This window comes from Scyliorhinus canicula, chromosome 7, assembly GCF_902713615.1.
Source record: "Scyliorhinus canicula chromosome 7, sScyCan1.1, whole genome shotgun sequence".
Lineage (NCBI taxonomy): Eukaryota > Metazoa > Chordata > Chondrichthyes > Carcharhiniformes > Scyliorhinidae > Scyliorhinus > Scyliorhinus canicula.
In genome coordinates, this window is record NC_052152.1 from 44,405,645 (window position 1) to 44,430,021 (window position 24,377).

General features: G+C 42.2%; 1 protein-coding gene across 6 annotated transcripts in view; it reads left to right on the plus strand.

Moving 5' to 3' along the window:
• LOC119968914 (POU domain, class 2, transcription factor 1-like) overlaps window positions 1–24,377 on the plus strand; it is a 249,117-nt gene that overhangs the window by 146,535 nt on the left and 78,205 nt on the right. For all 6 annotated transcript variants that reach the window (XM_038801893.1, XM_038801894.1, XM_038801895.1 and 3 more), the window contains 6 exons: window positions 3,778–3,903; window positions 8,639–8,815; window positions 11,659–11,788; window positions 14,922–15,016; window positions 17,202–17,378; window positions 22,367–22,508. In XM_038801893.1, the coding sequence (XP_038657821.1) occupies window positions 3,778–3,903; window positions 8,639–8,815; window positions 11,659–11,788; window positions 14,922–15,016; window positions 17,202–17,378; window positions 22,367–22,508 (847 nt within the window). The remainder of the gene's footprint in view (window positions 1–3,777; window positions 3,904–8,638; window positions 8,816–11,658; window positions 11,789–14,921; window positions 15,017–17,201; window positions 17,379–22,366; window positions 22,509–24,377) is intronic.

Sequence of the window (24,377 nt, forward strand, 5' to 3'; positions counted from 1 at the left end):
AGACAGACTCTCGGCGGTTGTGGCAAGGACTAAACAACATAACGGGCTACAAAGCGAAGCTGAAAAGTATCTCTGGCAGCAGCGCACCCCTCCCCGATGAACTCAATGCATTCTATGCTCGGTTCGAGCAGGTAACCAACAATCCGCTGTCGAGTGCCCCAGCAGCCCATAATTCACCCATTCCCACCATCACAGCTTCCGAAGTCAGATGGACCTTCCTGAGAGTGAGCCCTCAGAGGGCGACGGGCCCGGGCGGGATCCCTGGTCGTGCACTCGGAGCCTGCGCGGACCAGCTGGCAGAGGTATTCGTGGACGTCTTTAACCTGTCCCTACTCCACTCCGAGGTCCCCACCTGCTTCAAGAAGACCACCAAAGAAGAGCCAGGCAACGTTCCTCAATGACTACCGTCCGGTGGCCCTCACTTCAGTTGTAATGAAGTGCTTCGAGAGGTTGATCATGAAGCGCATCACCTCCATACTCTCAGAATGCCTTGATCCGCTGCAATTCGCATACCATTGCAACCGGTCCACATCAGACGCCATTTCTCTGGTGCTACACTCATCCCTAGAGCATCTTGAAAACAAGGACTCCTACATCAGACTCCTATTTATTGACTGCAGCTCCGCCTTCAACACCATAATCCCAGCCAAGCTCGTATCAAAGCTCCAAAACCTAGGACTTGGCTCCCACTCTGCAACTGGATCCTCGATTTTCTGACCAACAGACCACAATCCGTAAGAATGAACAGCAACACCTCCTCCACAATAGTCCTCAACACCGGGGCCCCAAAAGGCTGCGTACTTAGCCCCCTACTCTACTCCCTGTACAGACACGACTGCGTGGCAAAACATGGTTCCAACTCCATCTACAAGTTTGCTGACAATACGACCATAATGGGCCGGATCTCGAATAACAACGAGTCAGAATACAGGAGGGAGATAGAGAACCTAGTGGAGTGGTGTAGCGACAACAATCTCTCCCTCAATGCCAGCAAAACTAAAGAGCTGGTCATCGACTTCAGGAAGCAAAGTACTGTACACACCCCTGTCAGCATCAACGGGGCCGAAGTAGAGATGGTTAGCAGTTTCAAATTCCATGGGGTACACACCTCCAAAAATCTGTCCTGGTCCACCCATAAGACGCTATGGTCGACGCTACCACCAAGAAAGCACAACAGCGCCTATACTTGCTCAGGAAACTAAGGAAATTTGGCATGTCCACATTAACGTTTACCAACTTTTACAGATGCACCATAGAAAGCATCCTATCGGGCTGCATCACAGCCTGGTATGGCAACTGCTCAGCCCAGGACCGCAAGAAACTTCAAAGTCGTGAACACCGCCCAGTCCATCACACGAATCTGCCTCCCATCCATTGACTCCATCTACACCTCCCGCTGCCTGGGGACAGCGGGCAGCATAATCAAAGATCCCTCCCACCCGGCTTACTCACTCTTCCAACTTCTTCCATCGGGCAGGAGATACAGAAGTCTGAGAACACGCAGAAACCGACTCAAAAACAGCTTCTTTCCCACTGTCACCAGACTCCAAAATGACCCTCTTATGGACTGACCTCATTAACACTACACCCTGTATGCTTCATCTGATGCCAGTGCTTATGTAGTTACATTGTATATGTTGTGTTGCCCTATTATGTATTTTAGTTTATTCCCTTTTCTTCCCATGTACTTAATAATCTGCTGAGCTGCTCGCAGAAAAATACTTTTCACTACCTTGGTACACGTGACAACAAACCAATCCAATCCAGTGCTAGCTGCTGCTACCGAGCCGCCCAATATGAGGAGATAGTGGAATGTTTTCATCACTGCCAGACAATCCACTCAGCTGACTCTGCTGCCTTTCTTCCATTTTTTACTCCATTATACCCCCCCTTCCCCTCCAGGCTCCCACTATCCACGTCCACCCACATGCTGAACCAACATGTCTTGCTATGCCCCATCTTAGCCTATTCCATCTTGAAGTTCATTTTCTCCACGAGATCCATCTCTTTCTCCTAACTAAAATGCTGACCGTCCAACTTCCTCTTTTGTCCATTATGCTAGTTGCCATTGTAAATGGTTCCCTCTTGGGTATTATTCACTCTGCTGTGATCACACCCTTTCAGAAATTTACCATTAACACCTTTATCCATGCAAACTCCTGCCCAATGTCCAAGCTCTCTTTACAAAATCCTTAAACTTGCAGTTGTCTCCCAAACCAATGGCCATCTCCAACTAGACTTCTCTCCCTGCTGAAATACCAAGGCTCTCCTGATCAAATTACCTCCTTTGTGAGCGTGACCATGATATACTATCCTTCATTGAGCTTTGTGCAGTCTTTCAATGAGTCAAGTACATCATCCTCCAATTCCTAGATTGATCGGACTCTCACTTGTCCACTAATAACAAGAGCATCTCCAGCATTGATTCTTCTTCATGACCTGCAGTTTTATCTTGATTCTCCCAAGGATCTAGCCCTTTTTTCCTCCCCACCTCTCCTCCTCTTTCAATCCTCCACTGCCTCTTTTGTTGGGTATCTTTCCCAGCCCCCAGTTTTTGGTGTGCTGCTGATTTTTTTTCTAGTTAAACATTAGGAAGACCAAAGTCAACGACTTTGAGCCTTGCCACATACTTCATATCTTTTACCTCTGCCTAACTACTATTCCCAATCTCAATGTCCTATTTAACTTCTAATCCTGTACTTACTACATCATACTTCTGCCAATCATCCTATCCTGCACTCATTCCGTTTTTCCATTAATCCTGTTCTCATTGACTGATTCACCTCCTTTAATCTTGCTACCATCCTCTTCTGTTTGAAGACTTGTTCAGAAACTCCTTTTTTAGTTTCCCCCAATATTTCCCCCCATGGCTTTGCAACCCTATTTTGATTGCATTTCCACTAAATGCTTGCAGGCATTTTCTTTGTTAAAAGATGACATATCATAGACCATAGAATCTGAACAGTGCAGAAAGAGTCCATTCACCCCATTGAGTCTGCACTAACCTTCTGAAAGAGCACTCTACCCAGGTCCTCCACCCAGCTCTATCCCTGCAACCTAATCTGCACCTCCCTCGGTACTAAGGGGCAATTTTATCATGGGCCAATCCACCTAACTTTACACCTTTGGACTGTGGGAGGAAATCTGAGGAAATCCACACTGACACTGAGAGGACGTACAAACTCCACACAGTCAGTCACCCAAGAGTGGAATTGAGAGCCCAGGTCCTTGGCGCTGTGAGGTATCAATTGGCAGTGTGCTGCCCTTATATACAATTTATTATTAGATACTCCATGATTATGTTCCTGTTTCAGTGAGCTTTTTAAAAATAAATTTAGAGAACCCAATAATTTTTTTCCCATTTAAGGGGCAATTTAGTGTGGCCAATCTAGCTACTCCACACATCTTTGGGTTGTGGGGGTGACACGCACGCACACACGGGGAGAGTGTGCAAACTCCACGTGGACAGTGACCCGGGGACGGGATTGAACCCTCACACACTTCAGAACAGGCTTTTGTCTTTTAATCAGAAGATGATTTCTGGTATTGAGGTATTTTGAGGAGAAGAAACAATTGGAACTTCTAAGTATGTGCTGTGTGCACACTGTTTAGCAATATTAATTGGCCAGTGCTGTGTTTAAAAACAATTGTGCCCAGTTTACAGTTGCAGTAAGCCAGATGTTTAGATACTAGTTCTGTAAATTTACCAAGACAGATTTTTTTTTTCCAGCTACTTAGTGAAATAGTGATTAATCAGTGCTGCTTTGTGTTTTTAAGGTAAAAAGTGAAGAATCGGGGGATTCTTCATCCCAGCAAACGACAACCCAGCCTTCACTGCAGCCATCTTTACAGACCACCCTTCCACAGACCCAGCTCATGCTTGCTGGAGGGCAGATCACTGGGGTACGTGTAAACAATCGCTGAGTCAAATTCAGTCACAGAAAAAACAAATTACTTGCCCCTCCTCTCCCTACAGCTTTGTAGTTGTTCCACATCAATGCCTCTTTCTTTTCTCTTAGCTCTGCTTTCTGTTGCATTCATCGTCCTCTTTTTATCTCCGGTTGTGCGCAAGGCAACTAACTCATCGGTGCAGTCTGTCTGCTTTTCTGATTACACACCCTTTATTTTAACTGCTCGCATTTCTACCCACCTCAAACACCACCCACTTATTGATCAGGATCGCGACCCCTCCAGTCTTTGAGTCTAGTCCCGAGTGAAAGACCTGACTGACCCAGCCTTCCCTCAATCTAATCTGGTCAGTTACTCTAAGGTACGTCTCCTGCAACATTACCACGTCCGCCTTCTGTCCCCTAAGATGCACGAACACACCTTCCCTCTTAACCGGCCCATTTAACCCTCGAACATTCCAGCTGATCAGCCTAGTTGGGGAGCTCATGCCTCATGCCCCCCCCCCCCCCCCCCCCGCCCATCGTTTGTGTCCGCCTCCAGCCCATGCTCCGCGCCTCCACCGGTCCGCCCCCAATCTCCTCTCTGGCCCTTAGCCCAAGTCCCTCCCTCGTCAGCAGAACATTTACCCCCCCCCCCCCCCCCCTCAGTAACAACATTCTGTAACCCAACCCCTTTAAGAAATCGAACATATGCACCCCCCCACTGCACTTCAGTGAGCTAGCCCGTCCAACTAGCTTGGTGGCCTCCATCCCTGGCACTGGATAGTCTTCCACCCATTGCAACCCCCCCCCCACCCCCCCCCACCCCCCCCCCCCCCCCCCCCCCCCCCCCATGAAAACATACTCCAACATCAAACAATCTCCACACAATTGCCCGACAGAAAAACACCAAGATCTAAACAAGCACCTCCATCCCCCAAAAGTGCAAATGAGAACCTTAACTCGGTCAGCTCTACCGCTGGTCCCAAATCAATGCAAAAGGCATAATAACAGCTTCCACAAAACGAGAAACTTTTTCCCCCCAAAAAGAACAGAAAAACAAAAACAAAAATAAACAAGAACGTTGCAGCAAAGTTCGAAAGTTCTCAGTCCACCAGCAGTCCTTTACTTTTCGCGAAGTCCAGCGCGTCCTCAGGCGACTCGAAATAAAAGTGCTGTTCCTCGTACGTGACCCAGAGATGGGCCAGATACAACAGTCCGAACTTCACCTTTTTCTTAAAAAGGATCGACCTAATCTGCTTGAGGACTGCTCTTCTCCTGGCCACCTCCACACTCGGTCTTGGTAAACCCGCAGGATACTATTTTCCCACTTGCAGCTCCATGTCTGCTTGGCCCACTGTGGAATGTGCTCCTTTTCCAAGTACCTGTGGAATCTCACCACCATGGCCTTCGGGCTGGGGTCTCCCATTCGCAGCTTCCTCGCGAGTGCTCTGTGAGCCCTGTCCACCTCCAATGGCCGGGAGAATGCCCCATACCCCAGCAGCTTCTCAAACATGTTTACGATGTCTTCCCCAGTGTCCACTTCTTCGGATCCCTCCGGTAGCCCAACGATTCTCAAGTTCCGCCGGCGGGACCTATTCTCTAGGTCCTCCACCTTCTCCAGGAGCTTCTTCTGCTGGTCTCTCGGCATCCCCACCTCCAACTCCACCACAATTTGATGTTCCTCCTGCTCAGCCAACACCTCTCTACCTTCTGGAACACCCGATCTTGGGCTTCCAATCTAAGCTCCAGCCGCTCAATTGACTCATTTATCGGGTCCAAGCAGTCCCGTTTCTGCTTAGCAAAGCCTTTCTGAATAACTTGCATTAGCTGCTCTGTTGACCGCTGGGTCGACAAACCAGAGGTCCGGTCCACCGCCATGTTGTCTCTTGCTGCAGCTTCAGCCCAAGCCTTCTCTGTCTTTCTGTTTCTGTCTTTACAAGCACTTCTAGTCCTCCTCTCCATGCATCAACGTGGGAATTCAGTACATAATTGCTTCTGTTATCAGTTTTACAATTCAAGTCCAGTAGAAAATCGGGGGAAAAGGTCCAAACGGCCGACCAGAGTGAGAGCCACCAAATGTGCGACTTACTCCTTCATAGCCGCCACCGGAAGTCCTCTTGCATATTTTTAACCAATTTCTCAACCTACCCTATCACCTTCAACAATTCGTTCACAATATCATCCTCCTGAGAAATATACCCTTTGTTTTACTTTGTTTTACATCTCCTTATACTAGTTCCTCCTACCTATCACACTACTCAGCCTTGTAAATGCCTATTCCACCAACCTATCTATGTCCTCTTGTACTGTACAAAGTTTTAACAGGGCCCAAGCTGATTGTTGAAGCCAAAACCAAGACAATGAGCTTTTCTCTGTTGCGTTAGTTTATTGCTCACTGTGCAAGGCCATTCAGCTACGAACATAGACGTGATAGAAGGGCAGACAGTCAGGTTGGATGACCCCCTTGGTTGCCTGTTGCCTGGACCTGTTGATGGCCATCTTGGCCCAGCCCAAGAACAGGTTTACAAAGCATTCCTTCTCCGTCCTGACTCCAATTCGCACCAGGATCCCATATTTATACTTTTGAATAATAATGAAAAATCAGTAAATTAAACCAAAAAAAACAGGGAATGGTAGCCGCTGGTGGGACAAAATGGCAAAGGATACTTAACTAACAAAACCAAAATTTCATTACTGGGGGTGATGATGCATCCCATCCCATGTGGGGTTCACGGTCGCAGAAGGCTCCCTGTCCAAGGCCACCAGGCCACAAACGTGGCCGTGGAAGAGGGTCAGACAGTCGGTTGGACAATCCCCTTGACCGCCCGCTGCCTGAACCTGTTAATGGCCACCGTGGCCAGGAGCAGGTTTATGAGGAAGTCCTCCTTCCTCCTCATCTCACTCCACACCAGGATCCTCTCTTTATATGAACTTAAAGATAATTAATAGCCATCAACTGTTTCTCTGAACTGGAACAATGTAATTGACATTGCAGTTTAAAGATATTTGACATAAAGGATAATGGTAGAATTCTTCCATGAAGTTGAATTGTCAAACTGAACAGAAGCCGTTTTAGTCCGAGTAATATTTTTGACTCGAGGCAAATTAGTATCGGCATTTTTCTTTTTTCCTTTTTGGTAAATTTAATGCTTACCTTTGGGCAAAGCTAGTATAATTTAAGATTTTCATCAAAAATTAGATTTTAGGCTTGTATTTTTCAGTCGCTGGCAAAGAAAGGTTGTGCGCTGCTGACCTGTCAGAGAGCCTTGCTGAGTGATCTAGTGATCTCTGGGACAAGTATTGTTAACTCTCTCGCTGTGCAATAGATTGTAGCATATTTAATGGGGATTTTCAACGCAATTTTAAATGACTGTCATGTTTCATGGCCGTTTTCTGAACTTTCTCTCTCTTCTTCTTTTTCCCTTTCTTGTTGTTATGCTGGGGCTATTCTTTCTTTTTTTCTTCCTTCTCTCTCATAAGAACCTAAGAAGGAGTAGGCCACCTGGCCCCTCGAGCCTGCTCCGCCATTCAATGAGATCATGACTGACCTTTTGTGGACTCAGCTCTACTTCCAGCCCGAACACCACAACCCTTAATCCCTTTATTCTTCAAAAAACTATCTATCTTTATCTTAAAAACATTTAATGAAGGAGCCTCAACTGGTTCACTGGGCAAGGAATTCCATAGATTCACAACCCTTTGGGTGAAGAAGTTCCTCCTAAACTCAGTTCTAAATCTACTTCCCCTTATTTTGAGGCTATGCCCCCTAGTTCTGCTTTCACCTACGAGTGGAAACAACCTGCCCACATCTATCCTATTTGCTTCATAATTTTATGTTTCCATAAGATCCCCTCTCATCTTCCTAAATTCCAATGAGTAGTCCCAGTCTACTTAACCTCGCCTCGTAATCCAACCCCTTCAGCTCTGGGATTAACCTAGTGAATCTCCTCTGAACACCCTCCAGTGCCAGTACGTCCTTTCTCAGGTAAGGAGACCAAAACTGAACACAATACTCCAGGTGTGGCCTCACGAACATCTTATACAATTGCAGCATAAACTCCCTAGTCTTAAACTCATTCCCTCTAGCAATGAAGGACAAAATTCCATTTGCCTTCTTAATCACCTGTTGCACCTGTAAACCAACTTTTTGCAACTCATGCACTAGCACACCCAGGTCTCTGCACAGCAGCATGTTTTAATATTTTGCCATTTAAATAATAATCCCTTTTGCTGTTATTCCTACCAAAATAGATAATCTCACATTTGTCAACATTGTATTCCACCTGCCAGACCCGAGCCCATTCACTTAACCTATCCAAATCCTTCTGCAGACTTCCAGTATCCTCTTCACTTTTTGCTTTACCACTCATCTTAGTGTCATCTGCTGACCTGTCAGAGAACCTTGCTGAGTGATCTAGTGATCTCTGGGACAAGTATTTTTAACTCTCTCGCTGTGCAATAGATTGTAGCATATTTAATGGGGATTTTCAACACAAGCTGCCCGTGAAACAAGTTGCACTAAAGAATTCTTACCGCCAGCCAACCAGGAAATGAGAAACACTAAAATAAAATCAATTTTTAAAAAACAACTTACCTGAAGCAATTTAAAATAACTTAATTGCAGTGTTAATGTAAGCCTCCTTGTGACAATATCGTTTATTATTCTTAAAATATTACTGTAGGAAAAGAATACCGCCTTTATTTGACTTGTATTGTGATTATATTCTGTTTTGCTTTTGTTTCTCTAGCTCACGTTGACAACAGCGCAGCAACAGTTGTTACTCCAGCAAGCACAGGCCCAGCTGCTGGCTGCTGCAGTCCAACATTCAGCAAATCAGCAGCATAATACCACGGGAACTGCCATCTCTGCCACAGCAGCAACTCCTATGGCACAAATACCCATCACTCAACCAATCCAAATACAAGTAAGCATGGATATGCGTGTGGCCAGATTTTTAAAGCGCGATCGGGCACCTAACAGATAAATTCCATGCCTGACCCAGCGCAATGCTATTGTAAATTCTAATGGCTCAATTGGGGAGAAGGTGAGCAATTTCCAATATAAAGGAACTGTTTCCAAATTGAAAGACATTTGGAAAATTATAGCTAGGACATCTACAACGTTCTCAACCTTTCAAAACCCTGGATGGAAATCATACTGGAATTGGGCTCTCGCCATTATTTTCTTCATTACTGTTAATGTGCACATGCTAATTTAAGTGAGTTTCTACCCTCATTGAACATTTCCTTGGGATATCTGGAACGCTGACTTCTTCCTCTGCTGTAAATATTTTTTTTAAAATTAAGAGTACCTAATTCTTTTTTCCAAATGTGGGGCAATTTTAGCATGGCCAGTCTACTTACACTGCACATCTTTGGGTTTATGGGGGTGAAACCCACGCAAACATGGGGAGAATGTGCAAACTCCACACGGACAATGATCTGGAGCCGGGATCAATCCCAGGTCCTCGACGCTGTGAGGCAGCAGTGCTAACCACTGCGCTGCCATGTCACCCCTCTACTGTTAATAGTGACACAAAATAATTATTCAACATGTCCTTATTTTCATCATTATCTGTTTCCAGGGGGAAACCACCTCCTTTCTTTGAATATAATAATATAATTATAAATTTTGTTGTGTGTCTATCAGATCCCTTTCATTTTTTATGTTTAGTAAAAATATAGGCGAGATCTCTCCTAAAAGGCGGCAGAAACAGGTATAGTCATAGGCGTGGTTGGATGATGGGCTACACAAAGCCGTTGCAGACGGGCTACAGTGGATGTGCGAGGATGGCACAAGGCTGACAACGCGATATAGCAAGTTAGCAGATTTCCTGATAGGATTGGCTACAAGAGGACAGGGCAGTAAAGAATGCAGAGGTCTGTTGTGCAAATAGCATGAGGTACTGATCTCTTCATATGGTGGCAAAGAGCCAAAGATCTCAGGCTAAAACGTGATGTATATTCAGACCAACAGGCATAAGAAAGAGGGAAACATTGGCTGGTTGACTGACGCTAAATTAAGTGAAATGCTATTATTCAAAAGAATAAACATTCCCAAACTAAAACAGCTCTCTGTAATGCTGCTCTATATTTAGATCAAAGGTCCATAATTGGGTTTTAAGTTTAATATGAAACTTCAGTACTTTGTTTTCCATCCTATAGTATAGTGAGAAGAGGACTGAAACAACTTTGGATTATATATTTTTTGTACTCGTTCATGGGTTATGGGGGTCGCTAGCTAGGCTAGCATTTATTGTGCATTTCTAATTGCCCTTGAGGAGGTGGTAGTGTGCTGCCTACTTCAAAGATACGTGGCTATTGTTGCAAATTGATTAAAGACGTCCCACTTTAAAAAATATATATATTTTAGTGACGGTTCCATCAATCAAATTATATATTAAGTGAATAATTTCCAAGAATGAGGACTAGCAACTTGCATATTGTCCAAGGTCATGCAGTTCCCTATGACTTGGTATTTTAGCAAGACTTTGGAATCGTTGCACATACTAGCACATGGCTAGTATGTAGATTGTCTTGTTTCAGAAGCAAGCAACTCTCAGTCCAGTGCTACAAGTCATCATTTTCGAAAACTAAACAGGTATTGAAATGTTTTTTTAAAAAATTAACATTCTACAATCTGGAGATAACTATTATGGACCTTTTGTACATGTTGACTGTCCTGAACAATATTTTATTTCTTGGTTTAGTTAGTTTTCATAAACCAAAAGTTCTATTGTTTTTGAAGTTCTTGTTTTAGTTAATTTAATGCTCTTAACATCAAGGAGCCAAAGGAAAATTGAAGTAAATAGAAATTTGGGAGAAATCTTTCCATTGGCTGAAGTCATGCCTTGCACAAAGGGAGATGGTTGTGACTGTTAATGGCTGATCTTCTCAGCCTCAGGACACCACTACAGATCCACCCATCTTCAGGTCCTTCATCAATTAACTTCCCGCCTTCATAAGATCAGAAGTAGGGATGTTTGCTGTAAATTGAAGTGTTCAGTTCCATCCACAACTCCTCAGACAGTGAAGCAGTCCATGCCTACATGCAGCAGACCTGGACAATATCCTAGCTGTGCTGATAAGTGGCAAGTTAAATTCATATCACACAAACGGCAGGCAATAACAATCTCAAAATTACTGAATCTAACCATTGACCAGAAATTTAACTGGATGAACCACACAAATATTGTGACTGCAAGACAGATCAGAGGTAGGATATGCTTCAGCGAGTGATTCACCCGCTTCCTGCCTTTTCCACCAATGGAATTTCCCTACTGCTTGGGTGAGTGCTGCTCAACAACAATCAAGCCCAAGATCATCCAGGAAAATGCAGCCTGCTTGATTGGCACCCTATCTACCTTAAATGGGTCACTCCCTCCACTGCCAACATATTGTGGACAATCTACAAAATGCACTGCTGCATGCACCAAGGCTAGTAGACACTTGGGACCACAAATTTCCTTTCACATCCCAAACATCCTGACTTGGCAATATGTCACCATTTCCTTCTTGTTGCTACATTAAAATCCTGAAACTCCCTTCCTATGCTACATGGATTGCAGCAGTTCACAAAAGCAGCTTGTCACCATCTTGTGGCCAGTTAGGGGTGGGCAGTTGATGCAAACCTTGCGAGGAACACTCCGATCATTAACAATTTGTTTTTCAAGATTCTACAAGTCAATTAGCTAGATAATTGTTTTTAAAAATTACTTAATGTGCTAAATTTCTGCATAGTTATACCGATTATCCTATAATTTGGCAGGATCTGCAACATTTACAGCAACAGAACCTGAATTTGCCGCAGTTTGTTCTGGTGCAGCCTGGTCACCCAATCACCACCAACCTGCAGCCGACACAGTTCATCATCTCACAAACGCCACAGGGGCAACAAGGTGAGGAGATCTTTTTAAATTGGACTTAAAACAAGAATCTCCGGAAACTGCACTGTTTTGGATATTGACACTGATAGAAATTGGGAACACAATTTGTGAAGAGAGCTGCAAGCTCTTGGACGAGAAAGAGGAATCCCATGTAGGGGAAGGCAAAATCTTAAGACATATGGAAATAGGTAGAACATTTTAGCTAGCACCCTTGTTAAGTTCATTCTTAATATGAATATGTATTATGCCATCACAAACAAAGATTCATTCCTGAAATCAATCGTTTTTTTGTTTCTTCCACCTTTGCAACACAGGTGATTTAAAATTTAATTTACCTTGATGTTAACCAAGGCTCACAAAAGTGTTTGCATGCCTAACAGAGGTACCCTCTTATGACTTGACCTGTTGAGAATATTCCATGTTCAGACCAGTTGTAGAAATGCCACAAGAAAATCTGTATACTTGATGAAATTATTCAGCAGTTTGAGCAACTGAAATACAAAGGTTCCCTAAATGAGTCTTTCATGCTTTCAGATCTTTTTGACCATATTCCCATAGAAATAATTTGAGGAAAATTAGGTGTTGTCTTTAAATGCTTTGTAAATTAAAAATATTTTTACAAAAAATGCCTTGACAGCAGGAGTTAAGATACTTTTTTTTGGCTTACTGTTTTTCCGTAGATTGTAAATAATGAGCAATTTACAAGCCTGTTAGCAATTAAAATCCGTCCCAACCATTTGGGTGGAAAACCACCTCCCACTGGCCCGGGACCCCAGGAGGAGCCTGAGGAGATCCCGCCTGCCAATAATCCCGATGGTGGGATCAAGGCAGGCCCTGGGTTGGTTGGTGGACCCGTGTCGCCTGCAGTGTGGTGGAGGATTCGGGCCCGGATGGCGACTGTCCGAAGGCTGTTAGCTGCTGAATGTCGGGAACGTAGGGTGCACATGAGGCTCTCTGCAGTGGGGTGCAGTGCTCACTCGTGCCTGACACTGTGCCGACCCTCACCCCCTCTGAGGGACTACCGTAATCTGGCACATCAGAATTGAAGGTTCTTTTGTTTTTCTGCCTCCGTAGATAGTTCAGACCGTGTCCTATTGGGCCCCCCTCCACCACCCCCTTCCTTTCCTTTCTGTTGGTACAGAGGCGAGGATATCTGGTCTCTCCAGTGCAAAGTTTAGTGTGTGTACCATTTGTTTTTTTGTAGAAGTGTGTTGGGGACTGTTTTAATAATCAGTGTATCCACCAAACCTCCCACCCCTCCCCGTACATTGGTACTGAGGGGAGGGTATCCTGTTTCTCCAACACAAAATTAGTGTTTGTACCGTTGGCCTTGTATATATTTTTACTGTTTTAATAAAAAGATATGGAAAACCTATGCCCCCCACCCCATCGCTAGTGGCTGTAAACACAGACAAGCCCGTCAGTCCGGTTTTAGTAGGAAACCTCCTGAGGGCTTCAGCCAGGAATATAGAGGGTTACATTTTCTAGAGGACAGGAAGAAGTAGTTGCATTAGGTAAGCAACCCATTGATTAGTTGGGATATGTTATGTTCTTTGTTTCTATTATTATACAAAGATAAGATACACTGATTAATCATAACTGCCATTTCGTATGTTTACCTTACTTTAAAATAAACCAACTTATTGATTTATGGTACCATGTCGTGTCTTGCCTTTTGCTTGCTGGACATGCTATGGAAGCACATGGGAATGACAGAAGAATCTAGTATTGAGGGAGATGGTAATGTAGTGGTAATGTCACTAGACTAGTCATGCTAATGCTCTGGGGACACAAGTTCAAATGGCTGCTAATGGAATTCAAACTCCATTAATAAACCTGGAATAATAAAGCCAGTCTCATAGTGACCTGAACATATCAGATTATTGTAAAAATCCACCTGGTTTGCTAATGTCTTTTAGAGAAGGAATCCATCCTTACCCAGTCTGGCCTGCATAAAGCTCCAGATCAGCAGTAATGTGGTTGACTTGTAATTTCCCTCTGAAATGGCCAAGCAAGCCAAGGGCAATTAGTGATGGGCAACAAATGCTGGTCTTGCCAGCATGCCCACATATAATGGAAGAATAAAGGGGGAAGAAAAGCCATAATAAAAATTGACATCTATTATTCTGTTGCACAAATAGATGTAGTGCAGCGTGAGCCAGCTGCAGTTAATGCTAGCAGTTTGACCATCTTGTTAAAATAACTAAAGCTTGAATCCAAGGAAGTATCCACATAGGCCCTCTGTCAATCATTCCTGTTAAGGTTACTTGAACCACAAACTGACGATGCAGAGCAGCTGTACTGTAAATCAAGCTTCTTAGTCAGTTCCTAAGCTGATTCTCGACTTTCACATATATTTTAGTTCTTGAAAAGTACATAACTAATGCTTTTATTGAGTTGTTTCATATAGTCTTATTTTTCTTTCACTTTAACTGACATTGGCACCATTGCAGTCTTGGTTTTGGAGAAGAATCTTCCAAATTTTGATGATGAAGTATATTGCTTCAGATGACACTAGTACTGCCATTAGCTGAAAAAAAATTAATTTTCCACAATAGTTTTAAGATAAGTTCCAGGTGATGATTGGCAAAGGATATTTTCATTCCAGAAGAATCCCATATGGAAGAATTTGATTAGTCTCAACCGGTGGATTTTCAGACAAATGGATGCTAAATTGGCATTCTTGTTCATCAAGGCCATGAAAGGTGATAATCTTTAATTGAAGAAGAAAAAATACAACTTAATTGGTTCTGGCTGACTATACCTAATATTTGAATCCTTGTCAAAGTGGCAAAAATAGAAATATATATTGCCGATGTTAAGAATGGACAGAAAATAAATTACCAAATATATGAAGTTAAAAAGTGACATCATGTAGAGCTATATCCTAAACATTAACTTATCTCTTTCCTTCAGATGTTCAACAACCTGCAGTGAGTTTCCAGCATTTGCTATTTTATTTTGGATTTTCTGTATTCATGATTGTTTGCTTCTCTTACACGTGATGTAAGATAACCATTTGTTCTTGGGGAATCTTTTATTCTCACATGTTAGTTTTGATTGAAGATTTGTAAATAGTAAATTTGAAAAAATACATTGAGGTAAGAATTTTTAAAATTAATATATTTTGCATTTACCATGCTAGGTCTCGTACAAGCCCAGAACCTTCTACAACAACTACCTCAGCAAAGCCAAGCCAACCTCCTGCAGTCTCAGCCAAACATCACTTTCAGCACGCAGGTCAGCTTAATAAGAAGAAAACTGAACACTCTTCTTACATATTTCAGCTTCAAAAAACTCTCCTGTTTTCTGCTTCAGTGAAATAGTTGAACGTGCAACAATTTTATAATGTTCAAAACTGCTAGATATTTATATAAGACCCTTTCTGTAATAGAACATTTACACACATTTTAAATCATCCAGAATCTCAAACAAATAAAGCTATTGATACATGTAGCGGGTAACATTGCAGAAGCAGATTACAATTCATCTTTGTTTCTAAAACTTGCATTTTTAAATCTCTACCTATATTGTTTTTTTTCTCCACTGAAAAGCTACTGGTAGTTACAGGAGGGTGAAAAGCACATTTTATAAAGTTGAAACAGGACAACTAGCATTGGACAAGGTTGGAAATGAGAATCCAATTTCAGTGTGACCATTGAAGAATCTTCAGTTGCAGATTGTCCATCTTTGTTCAGATGAATTGGCATTGGTGTGGATTTTGGTCTCTGTCACTGATTTTGTATAATCTTGTTAAAACAAAAAGTTATTGTAGATGACTTTAAGGGTGTTTTGAGATCTTGGATTTAATGGAACCTTCTAATAAATGAAGGTTGTTGGGGGCAGATCCAATGTGTTTTATGGGAGTTAAAGGACTGCAAAATCTGTCCAGGGGGCAGTAAGAGTGGAAATTAGATGCAAATTGAACTTTAGGTGTAATGATGAAGATTCATTTGGTGCAAAGGCTGCATGAATAGATTTTGAGGATAGCATGACTGAGGGACTTGAAACAGTCAAAGAGGACTTTGAAGGATAGATGGGAAAGGGTGTGGATGGTTAAGGAAATAGACTGAGCGGAACCTGAAGTTGATTAGATACAATACGCCCAGGTGGGAAATGTAACAACTGTTACATGTGTTTTTGAACCATATGAACTCAAAACATTACTCTATTTTCTCTCTCCACCGATGCTGCCAAACCTGCTGAGTTTTCCCAGCATTTTCTGGTTTTGTTTCTGATTCCGCCGTATGCAGTATTTTGCTTTTTATTAACTGTTGGGGGAGCTTTGGTAAAAAGGAATGAGCCATCATTAATAAGGCTTTTGTCATTCTCAGGATCTTTATGGGCTCCTCCAGGATGAGCTGATGGATGGGGAGAAATGTGTTAACAAGGGAATAAATGCTTTCTGAATGAAATGGGAGACGCAGATGAGGGAAGGAGAGTGAAAAGGGTACTGGGAAAGTGGTTGGAGAAGTTCACCTCCATAAAACAAATCGATAGGAGAGGGGTCCTGCACTGCAAGAGCATAATAAGGAAGTTATTAATGTTGCCTCAGGAGAGCCTGCTGCGGTGGGAACATAACAACTTTGATTTATATGTTCTGTTTGTACAGAGGAAGATGTGCAGTTTAGAGCATTGGCAAACAGTTCATTCTGATTTGGAGCAGCAGGAAAGAGTGTCAACAGGGGAGCAGCAAAGAGCATGGTGTAGTAAGATGTGGCTGGAGCATATAGGGTTTTAGTCAAAGTACTCAAACAGGTACAGGAAAAATAGTGATCTTGACTTATAGCTGCTATTATTCTTCAAGCTAGCCATAAAGGTTCTTGGTACAAATAGCTGTTATTTTCTAGGAGTAAAGACAATTGCACTTAACCACTGATTGTACAGTGCCTTGTTGGATACATGAAAAGAAATGAATGTATGTGTAACTAACAACAGCACAAAGACAACTCATTTCAGCAATATTGGTACAAATAGCTGATATTTTCTAGGACTGAAGACAATTGCACTTACCACAGTGATTGTACAGTGTCATGTTGGATACATGAAAATAAATGAATGTATGTTTATCTAACAACAGCACAAAGACGACTAATTTCAGCAATATAATAGTTGTGAAGTACATGGGTACTAATGCTGGTTTTAAATTAACTTCTCTTTCCTCCCACACATACTTTTTCCAAAATTATACAACTACATATAAATGAGCAAGGAGGGTTATGTTGCATAGCATTTCTCACTGAAGTAATCCGAAGTGGACGAGTGATACAGGAATTACATTAAAGTTGTGGTTCCTATCCATAGAATCATAGAATCTTGTTTATGGCAGTAGAATTGTATTTCAAATTCCTTCATAACTTTGGTTGACTCGGGGATAATTTTTTTAAAGCTAATTTATCAAAATTGAAGATTTGATTTATTTCAGCCAGCAACACCGACACGCACAACGATAGCAACAACTCCTATCCAGTCGGTTCAGCAGAGCCAGTCGACACCAAAGCGCGTAGATACTCCAAACATAGAGGAACCTAGTGATCTTGAGGAACTTGAACAGTTTGCCAAGACGTTTAAACAGAGACGTATCAAACTTGGGTTCACTCAGGTGGGAAAACAGCTTCATTTTTTATAAGTGAATAAGAACGGTTTACACAATAGATTACTGATAGACTGAATTGTTCACTTATTGTTAAATTAAATTGATAAATAATTGCTTGGTGGTACAGAACTTAAGTATTGCTGAAAAAAGACACATTGTCAAAGTTTTTTGTCTTGCACTTATCAGGACAATTTGCAAGAAAACCAAATGTAAAGGGAACAACAGTTTCTACTTCATGAGAAGAGAGTTCAGATTGGCAAGTAGACTCTGAAAAGGGCCTACGACTGCCTGGTCCTGAAAGGTCTACATCCGATTGCCCTGAAAGGATAGGGTGTCCCAAACGTTTGAGCAGCAGGTGAATATATCCGTTTCACATTGCTACTATGCAGTACCAACATGAGTGGTATTCACCACTATCCAGGTGTTACCATCAAGGCAATAAAGTCACACAAATGAGCAATGAATTCAAGTGCCGGTGTGATGCTAGGCATGTCAAAGGCTGGCGGATATTATCAAACAGCATGTCCCTTTGCATGTTTACAAAGGCAAGATACCGACCATAGCCAGCCAAGTTGTGTCTGCAAAACTCAAAATACAGTGTCCGACATTAGATATGATTCTGCCATTTTAATAATATTTGCCAAACAATCCTAAGTGTGCTAAGAATTACGCTGACAACCAATTTAAGATTGTCAGTCAGGATTGCAGTTTGGCGCACTTGCCGCATGGTAGAAGCTACATTGGGACCCATTCTTTGAAAACGGAAAGAACATCTACATTCATTGTGCCTGCTTTAACCTAAACAAACTAGATGACAGCCGTTCTCTTGTTCATTTCACAAGGCATTGCCTTGTGAAAAGTCAACCTGCCTGGTTTGAATTTAAACAAAACTTGGCAATGAGCTGTCAGTCATCAGTTAACTGGCGCATTCTTCATGGCAACTCCTCTACCAATCAGTCTATTTGCCAACCAATCAGCACTGTCTGCTCATGAAGTATAAATTGTCCTGACGAGAGCAAGAAGAACAGCTCCTCCAGCATGTCTTTTTTTCAGCAATACTCAAATTGATAAAAGCGTTTTCCAAACGTTGTCCAAAATATTATTGTTAAATGTAATTGATAAACGTTGCAAAATATAGTTAATGCAATTAAAACTTGCAAATAGTAAAAACGTCCCAGTAAGGAACATATTTGAAATGGTGGTTGTTTTACTTTGACACTTCATGTGCAAGAGATTTCACTGAGTGTACAATATACTAGTTGCAGTGCTATACATGATGGCTGTAATAACAGGAATCCATGTGAAGACCCCAATAAAAGCCATTTTAGCCTCTGTTTTATGACCCCACAGATGCAGTGTATTCTGTGCAGTACACTAATTTTCCACAAGGTATACCTAAAAACAAGGCTGTGGACTTACAAAGGGGTACATATATGAAGTGCATTGCAAAGTCAAATCAATTAAAATATTTAAACACATCATTGGGACTGTTCAGATATAACCTTTATGATGGCTAGATAATGGTGCACCCAAAGCACCAGGTTTCTGAAATCTGTGGGCTCAGATTTTGTGCTTGTAATGTCAACAAAACTGTCAGCGCTTGCATTCATTACAATTGTAACACTGGCAACAACTTCTGGTATCAGCACATGTGCTTTTAAACTTGGAAATCCAATGGTTGTTGTCAGAAATTCCCTGCTTCGCCATAGGGTGCACTGTTCAAGATCTGCTAATTCAGAACATTCCGAAATCAATTGAATTTGGGTGAACCTTTACGGTATGAAAGTTTTTTTTTATTGATAGTTCAGCTTCTACCTTAATCCCATGTGTATAACCCAATCTTTATTTCACTTTGTGAAATTATTAAGAAGTGAAGGGTAATCGGTGTTTTTTTTTACTTCCTGTGTCGTAGGAATTCTTAATTGTGTTTGGCTGCTAGTCTGCTTGATGTTATCACTGTTGCTGGATACCAGAGATCCCCTCAAGCGATGCTAGAATCAGTGTAATGTCACGAAAGTCGACACAGGCTACAAAGATTACTAGATCTTTATAGGTAGCTTTCATCAAGGCCAACACTATTGCTTTGCCGCTGACAGCGAGATCTGGGCCTGTAACTATTTCAAATTTTGATAACATCAATCTAGAATTTGTTGAAGAGTTCTATAAACATCATGCACTGATGGAATTTCCCTCCCATTTTCTCCTTTTACTTTCTTCTTAAAGGGGGTGTAGCTGTTTGTGAGGTTTTACTCCATAACCATCAGCAGCCATCTTGGTGATTTGACCAAATGATCCATATTGGAGTGGACTGTATGTATCTGAACTGTTCCAAACCACCGTAGATGATTTTGTTCCTTTGCCATCCAACTAAAATCAGAAATGTGAATAAATTTTACCCTTATAAGGATAAACTTAGAAAAAAGTTACAAATCTCTTTTTTTAAATGTTTGTAATGTGCGTACAATATAATATACAAAACTAGAAATTTAATTGAAAGTAATTATTATATGTTCTAGGCTTGCATAAGCAAACATTTGCTTTCTAATTGTATCCTTAAATTAAAATTACACTTGAATTGGCATTGGAAAGTGAAATAGACTATTATTTAACTATGTTGAATTAATCTACCAGAGTTTGACAACATGTTATAGGTAAATTGTTATATATTTAAAATAATATCTCAAACTTCCCACTGTGTTGCTACTGTTGTTCCGTAACATAGTGACTTGGATAGTTGGAGGAAGTGGTTAAACATTTCTAGGTACGGGTTTGCATTTATGTTTCTTTCTTAGTTCATGGGGCAAAAGGGATAGAAAGACGTGGCAGCAAAAACATAAAATTACTTTTTTTAAGGATTTGTGCTTTTAAAGGATGGATATGGTAGGTTGTTGAAAGTAGACTTTCTATTATCCTATTGGAGCAATATTAGTTATTTTAATAGTTTTCAAGTTCACGACCCAAATTCTCTTATCCTGTAAAGAAGGAAGTACATTGGTGGCTTATATAGCAAGGTAGATCAAATGAGGAATAACTCATCTGATGCATGTTGATGGGTGGCTAGACATTAGTTTCTGAACTTGGCCATACAAACAAGAGAGTTTATTGAGATGACCCGTGTACTGTTTCATAAAAGGTCTTAAAATTGACAAATCTCCTGGCCCCGATGGGCTACACCCTAGAGTTCTGAGAGAGGTGGCTGAAGAAATAGCGGAAGCGTTGGTTGAGATCTTTCAAAAATCACTGGAGTCAGGGAAAGTCCCGGACGATTGGAAGATCGCTGTTGTAACCCCCTTGTTCAAGAAAGGATCAAGACAAAAGATGGAAAATTATAGGCCAATTAGCCTAACCTCGGTTGTTGGTAAAATTCTAGAATCGATCGTTAAGGATGAGATTTCTAAATTCTTGGAAGAGCAGGGTCGGATTAGAACAAGTCAACATGGATTTAGTAAGGGGAGGTTGTGCCTGACGAACCTGTTTGAATTCTTTGAGGAGGTAACAAGTAGGTTAGACCAGGGAAACCCAGTGGATGTGGTCTATCTGGATTTCCAAAAGGCCTTTGATAAGGTGCCACACAGGAGGCTGCTGAGTAAGGTGAGGGCCCATGGTGTTCGAGGTGAGCTACTGGCATGGGTTGAGGATTGGCTGTCTGACAGAAGGCAGAGAGTTGGGATAAAAGGTTCTTTTTCGGAATGGCAGCCGGTGACCAGCGGTGTCCCACAGGGTTCAGTGTTGGGGCCGCAGCTGTTCACCATATATATTAATGATCTGGATGAAGGGACTGGGGGCATTCTAGCAAAGTTTGCCGATGATACGAAGTTAGGTGGTCAGGTAGGTAGTGCTGAGGAAGTGGGGAGGCTGCAGAAGGATCTAGACAGTTTGGGAGAGTGGTGCAGGAAATGGCTGATGCAATTCAACGTGAGAAAATGTGAGGTCTTGCACTTTGGAAAAAAGAATCCAAGCATAGACTACTTTCTAAACGGTGAGAACATTCATAAAGCCAAAGTACAAAGGGATCTGGGAGTGCTAGTCGAGGATTCCCTAAAGGTAAACATGCAGGTTGAATCTGTGATTAAGAAAGCGAATGCAATGTTGTCATTTATCTCAAGAGGGTTGGAATATAAAAGCAGCGATGTGCTACTGAGCCTTTATAAGGCTCTGGTTAGGCCCCATTTGGAGTACTGTGTCCAGTTTTGGGCCCCACATCTCAGGAAGGACATACTGGCACTGGAGCATGTCCAGCGGAGATTCACACGGATGATCCCTGGAATGGCGGGTCTAACATATGATGAACGGCTGAGGATCCTGGGATTGTATTCATTGGAGTTTAGAAGGTTAAGGGGAGATCTAATAGAAACTTACAAGATAATACATGGCTTAGAAAGGGTGGACGCAAAGAAACTGTTTCCGTTAGGCGAGGAGACGAGGACCCGTGGGCACAGCCTTAGAATTGGAGGGGGTAAATTCAGAACAGAAATGCGGAGACATTTCTTCAGCCAGAGAGTGGTGGGCCTGTGGAATTCATTGCCGCGGAGTGCAGTGGAGGCCGGGACGCTAAATGGCTTCAAGGCAGAGATAGATAAATTCTTGATGTCGCGAGGAATTAAGGGCTACGGGGAGAATGCTGGTAGGTGGAGTTGAAATGCCCATCAGCCATGATTGAATGGCGGAGTGGACTCGATGGGCCGAATGGCCTTACTTCCACTCCTATGTCTTATGGTCTTATGGTTATATTTCCCTATCCTGTTCATTGCTCAGCTGGTGACAAAAGACAAGATCAACGATGTCACAGTTTTGCTCGTCTAGGGATATATTCAGTTGTGTGTCACTGCCAACCATGTAATCTTCGAGAACTAAGTCAATGATATGTATCTGGTTAGATTTTGGTATTGCTTATCATGGAATTCAGTTCAGAACAATGTTTTTTATTTACATTGTAAATGGGATATAATAATGTCTTAAAGAGAATTTATTTATTTCTCTACATCTCTTGACAGGGTGATGTAGGACTTGCCATGGGAAAACTCTATGGAAATGATTTCAGCCAAACTACAATCTCTCGTTTTGAAGCCTTGAACCTCAGCTTTAAGAATATGTGCAAACTCAAACCATTGCTTGAAAAGTGGTTGAATGATGCAGGTTTGAGAGTTTTTCATCTAATTTTTTCTCCTTTCACTCCAATGCTGAACAATGTTCTTCCTCATCATTCAATTTTGCACTTTATTTTTATCCTTTCACGAGATGTGGGCATCACTGGTGACACCAGCAATTTTCTTCATCATTCCTAATTGCCCTAAAGAAGGTGCTGGTGAGCCGCCGTGTGGTATAGGTACACTCGCAGTGCTGTTAGGGAAGGATTTTGATCCAGCGACAGTGAAGAAATTACAATATGATTCCAAGCCCGAATGGTGTGAGGCTCGGAGGGAAACCTGAAGATGGTGGCGGTTCCTTGCATCTGTTGCCTTTGTCCTCTCGGTGGTAGAGGTTGCAGATTTGGAAGATTCTGTTGGAGGAGCCTTGGTTAGTTGCTGCAATGCATCCTGGAGATGAAATGAAATGAAAATCGCTTATTGTCACAAGTAGGCTTCAATGAAGTTACTGTGAAAAGCCCCTAGTCGCCACATTCCGGCACCTGTTCGGGGAGACTGGTACGGGAATTAAACCGTGCTGCTGGCCTGCCTGGGTCTGCTTTCAAAGCCAGCGATTTAACCCAGTGTGCTAAACCAGCCCCATGTACACCATGCTGACATTGTGTGTCAGTGGTGGAGGGAGTGGCTGTTGAAGGTGGTGGACGGGCACCAGTCAAGTAGACTTCTTTATCCTTGATTGTATCGAGCTTCTTTGTTGTTAGAGCTGCACTTATCCATGAAAGTGAAGAGTATTCCACCACACAACTGACTTATGCCTTGTAGATGGTGGATGGGCTTCGGTGAGTCAGTCTTAGTTTAATTTTTACCTTTGAGGAGAACATATGCAAAAAGATTTTCTGTTGTTGTCTTCCAGCTTTTCTACATAAATGTTCTATCACGCCTGTTCTAAATAAACAAACCCACAACGTGTTTATGCAATTCTTATGAGTAATTGGTGCCTTTTATTAGTATAATACATAACATGGTGTTCAGCAGTGGTCAAGCAGTGTGGCAGATTAAGTACAGATAGAACATGGTGCGCAACCTTAGATCACGCTACATTACATGAGATGACCCTCGATCTTTTGGTCAAACCGCAACTGAGTCAGAGCGTTGAAATCACAGCATGGTGACCGCACAGAAAAGCCATGAAGATGTAGGGCAGAGATGGACTGCCAGTTTAGTGAGTGGGACAGCATGTGAAGAGGACCAGCACCAGGTTAACTCGGTCGGGAAAGGCAAATAACCACGGTGTGGGCTGGATTGATAGCGCTGGAGGGAGAGCCAAACAAAAAAGCAGCAAAAACAAACGTCATAAGATTATGATTATGGCGGACAGCGCTTTGGAAAAGCAGGCGAAAGTGGCTACATCTACACAAATCATAGGTATTTTAGGAAAGGGAAGGTCAAAGGATATTTTCAAAATGTCCATAAAATTCTCCAGTTTGAATTGGGATGCAGCTGACCTACTATCTGAAGTCAAATAGTGTTAAAGCTATATGGTTTCTTGATTCAAGTGAGTGAACCAGACAAGCAAGCCTTAAAAAGTTGAATAGCAATTGGGAATGAAGATCTATGCAGGCTGAACACCAGGATTAAGAACATCAAGACTAAATGATCCCCAAAAGATTTGAACTAAATTGGAAGACTGTTTTCAGTATCAGGTTAAGCTTGCAGGTTCATCGACTAGCGTTCATGTCATTTTGAGTGCGGCCTACAGAATCCATAGAGCATTTCATCAACAGATTCAGAGGAAGTTTTCGAATGTGATTTTTCAGGCGCAGAACTAACAGACAGAATTATTGGGTTGGTGATGGCATCCACTCTCTTGGAAGCATTCCAACAAGATCTGCTGGACAAGCCCAAAATGTGTAGCATC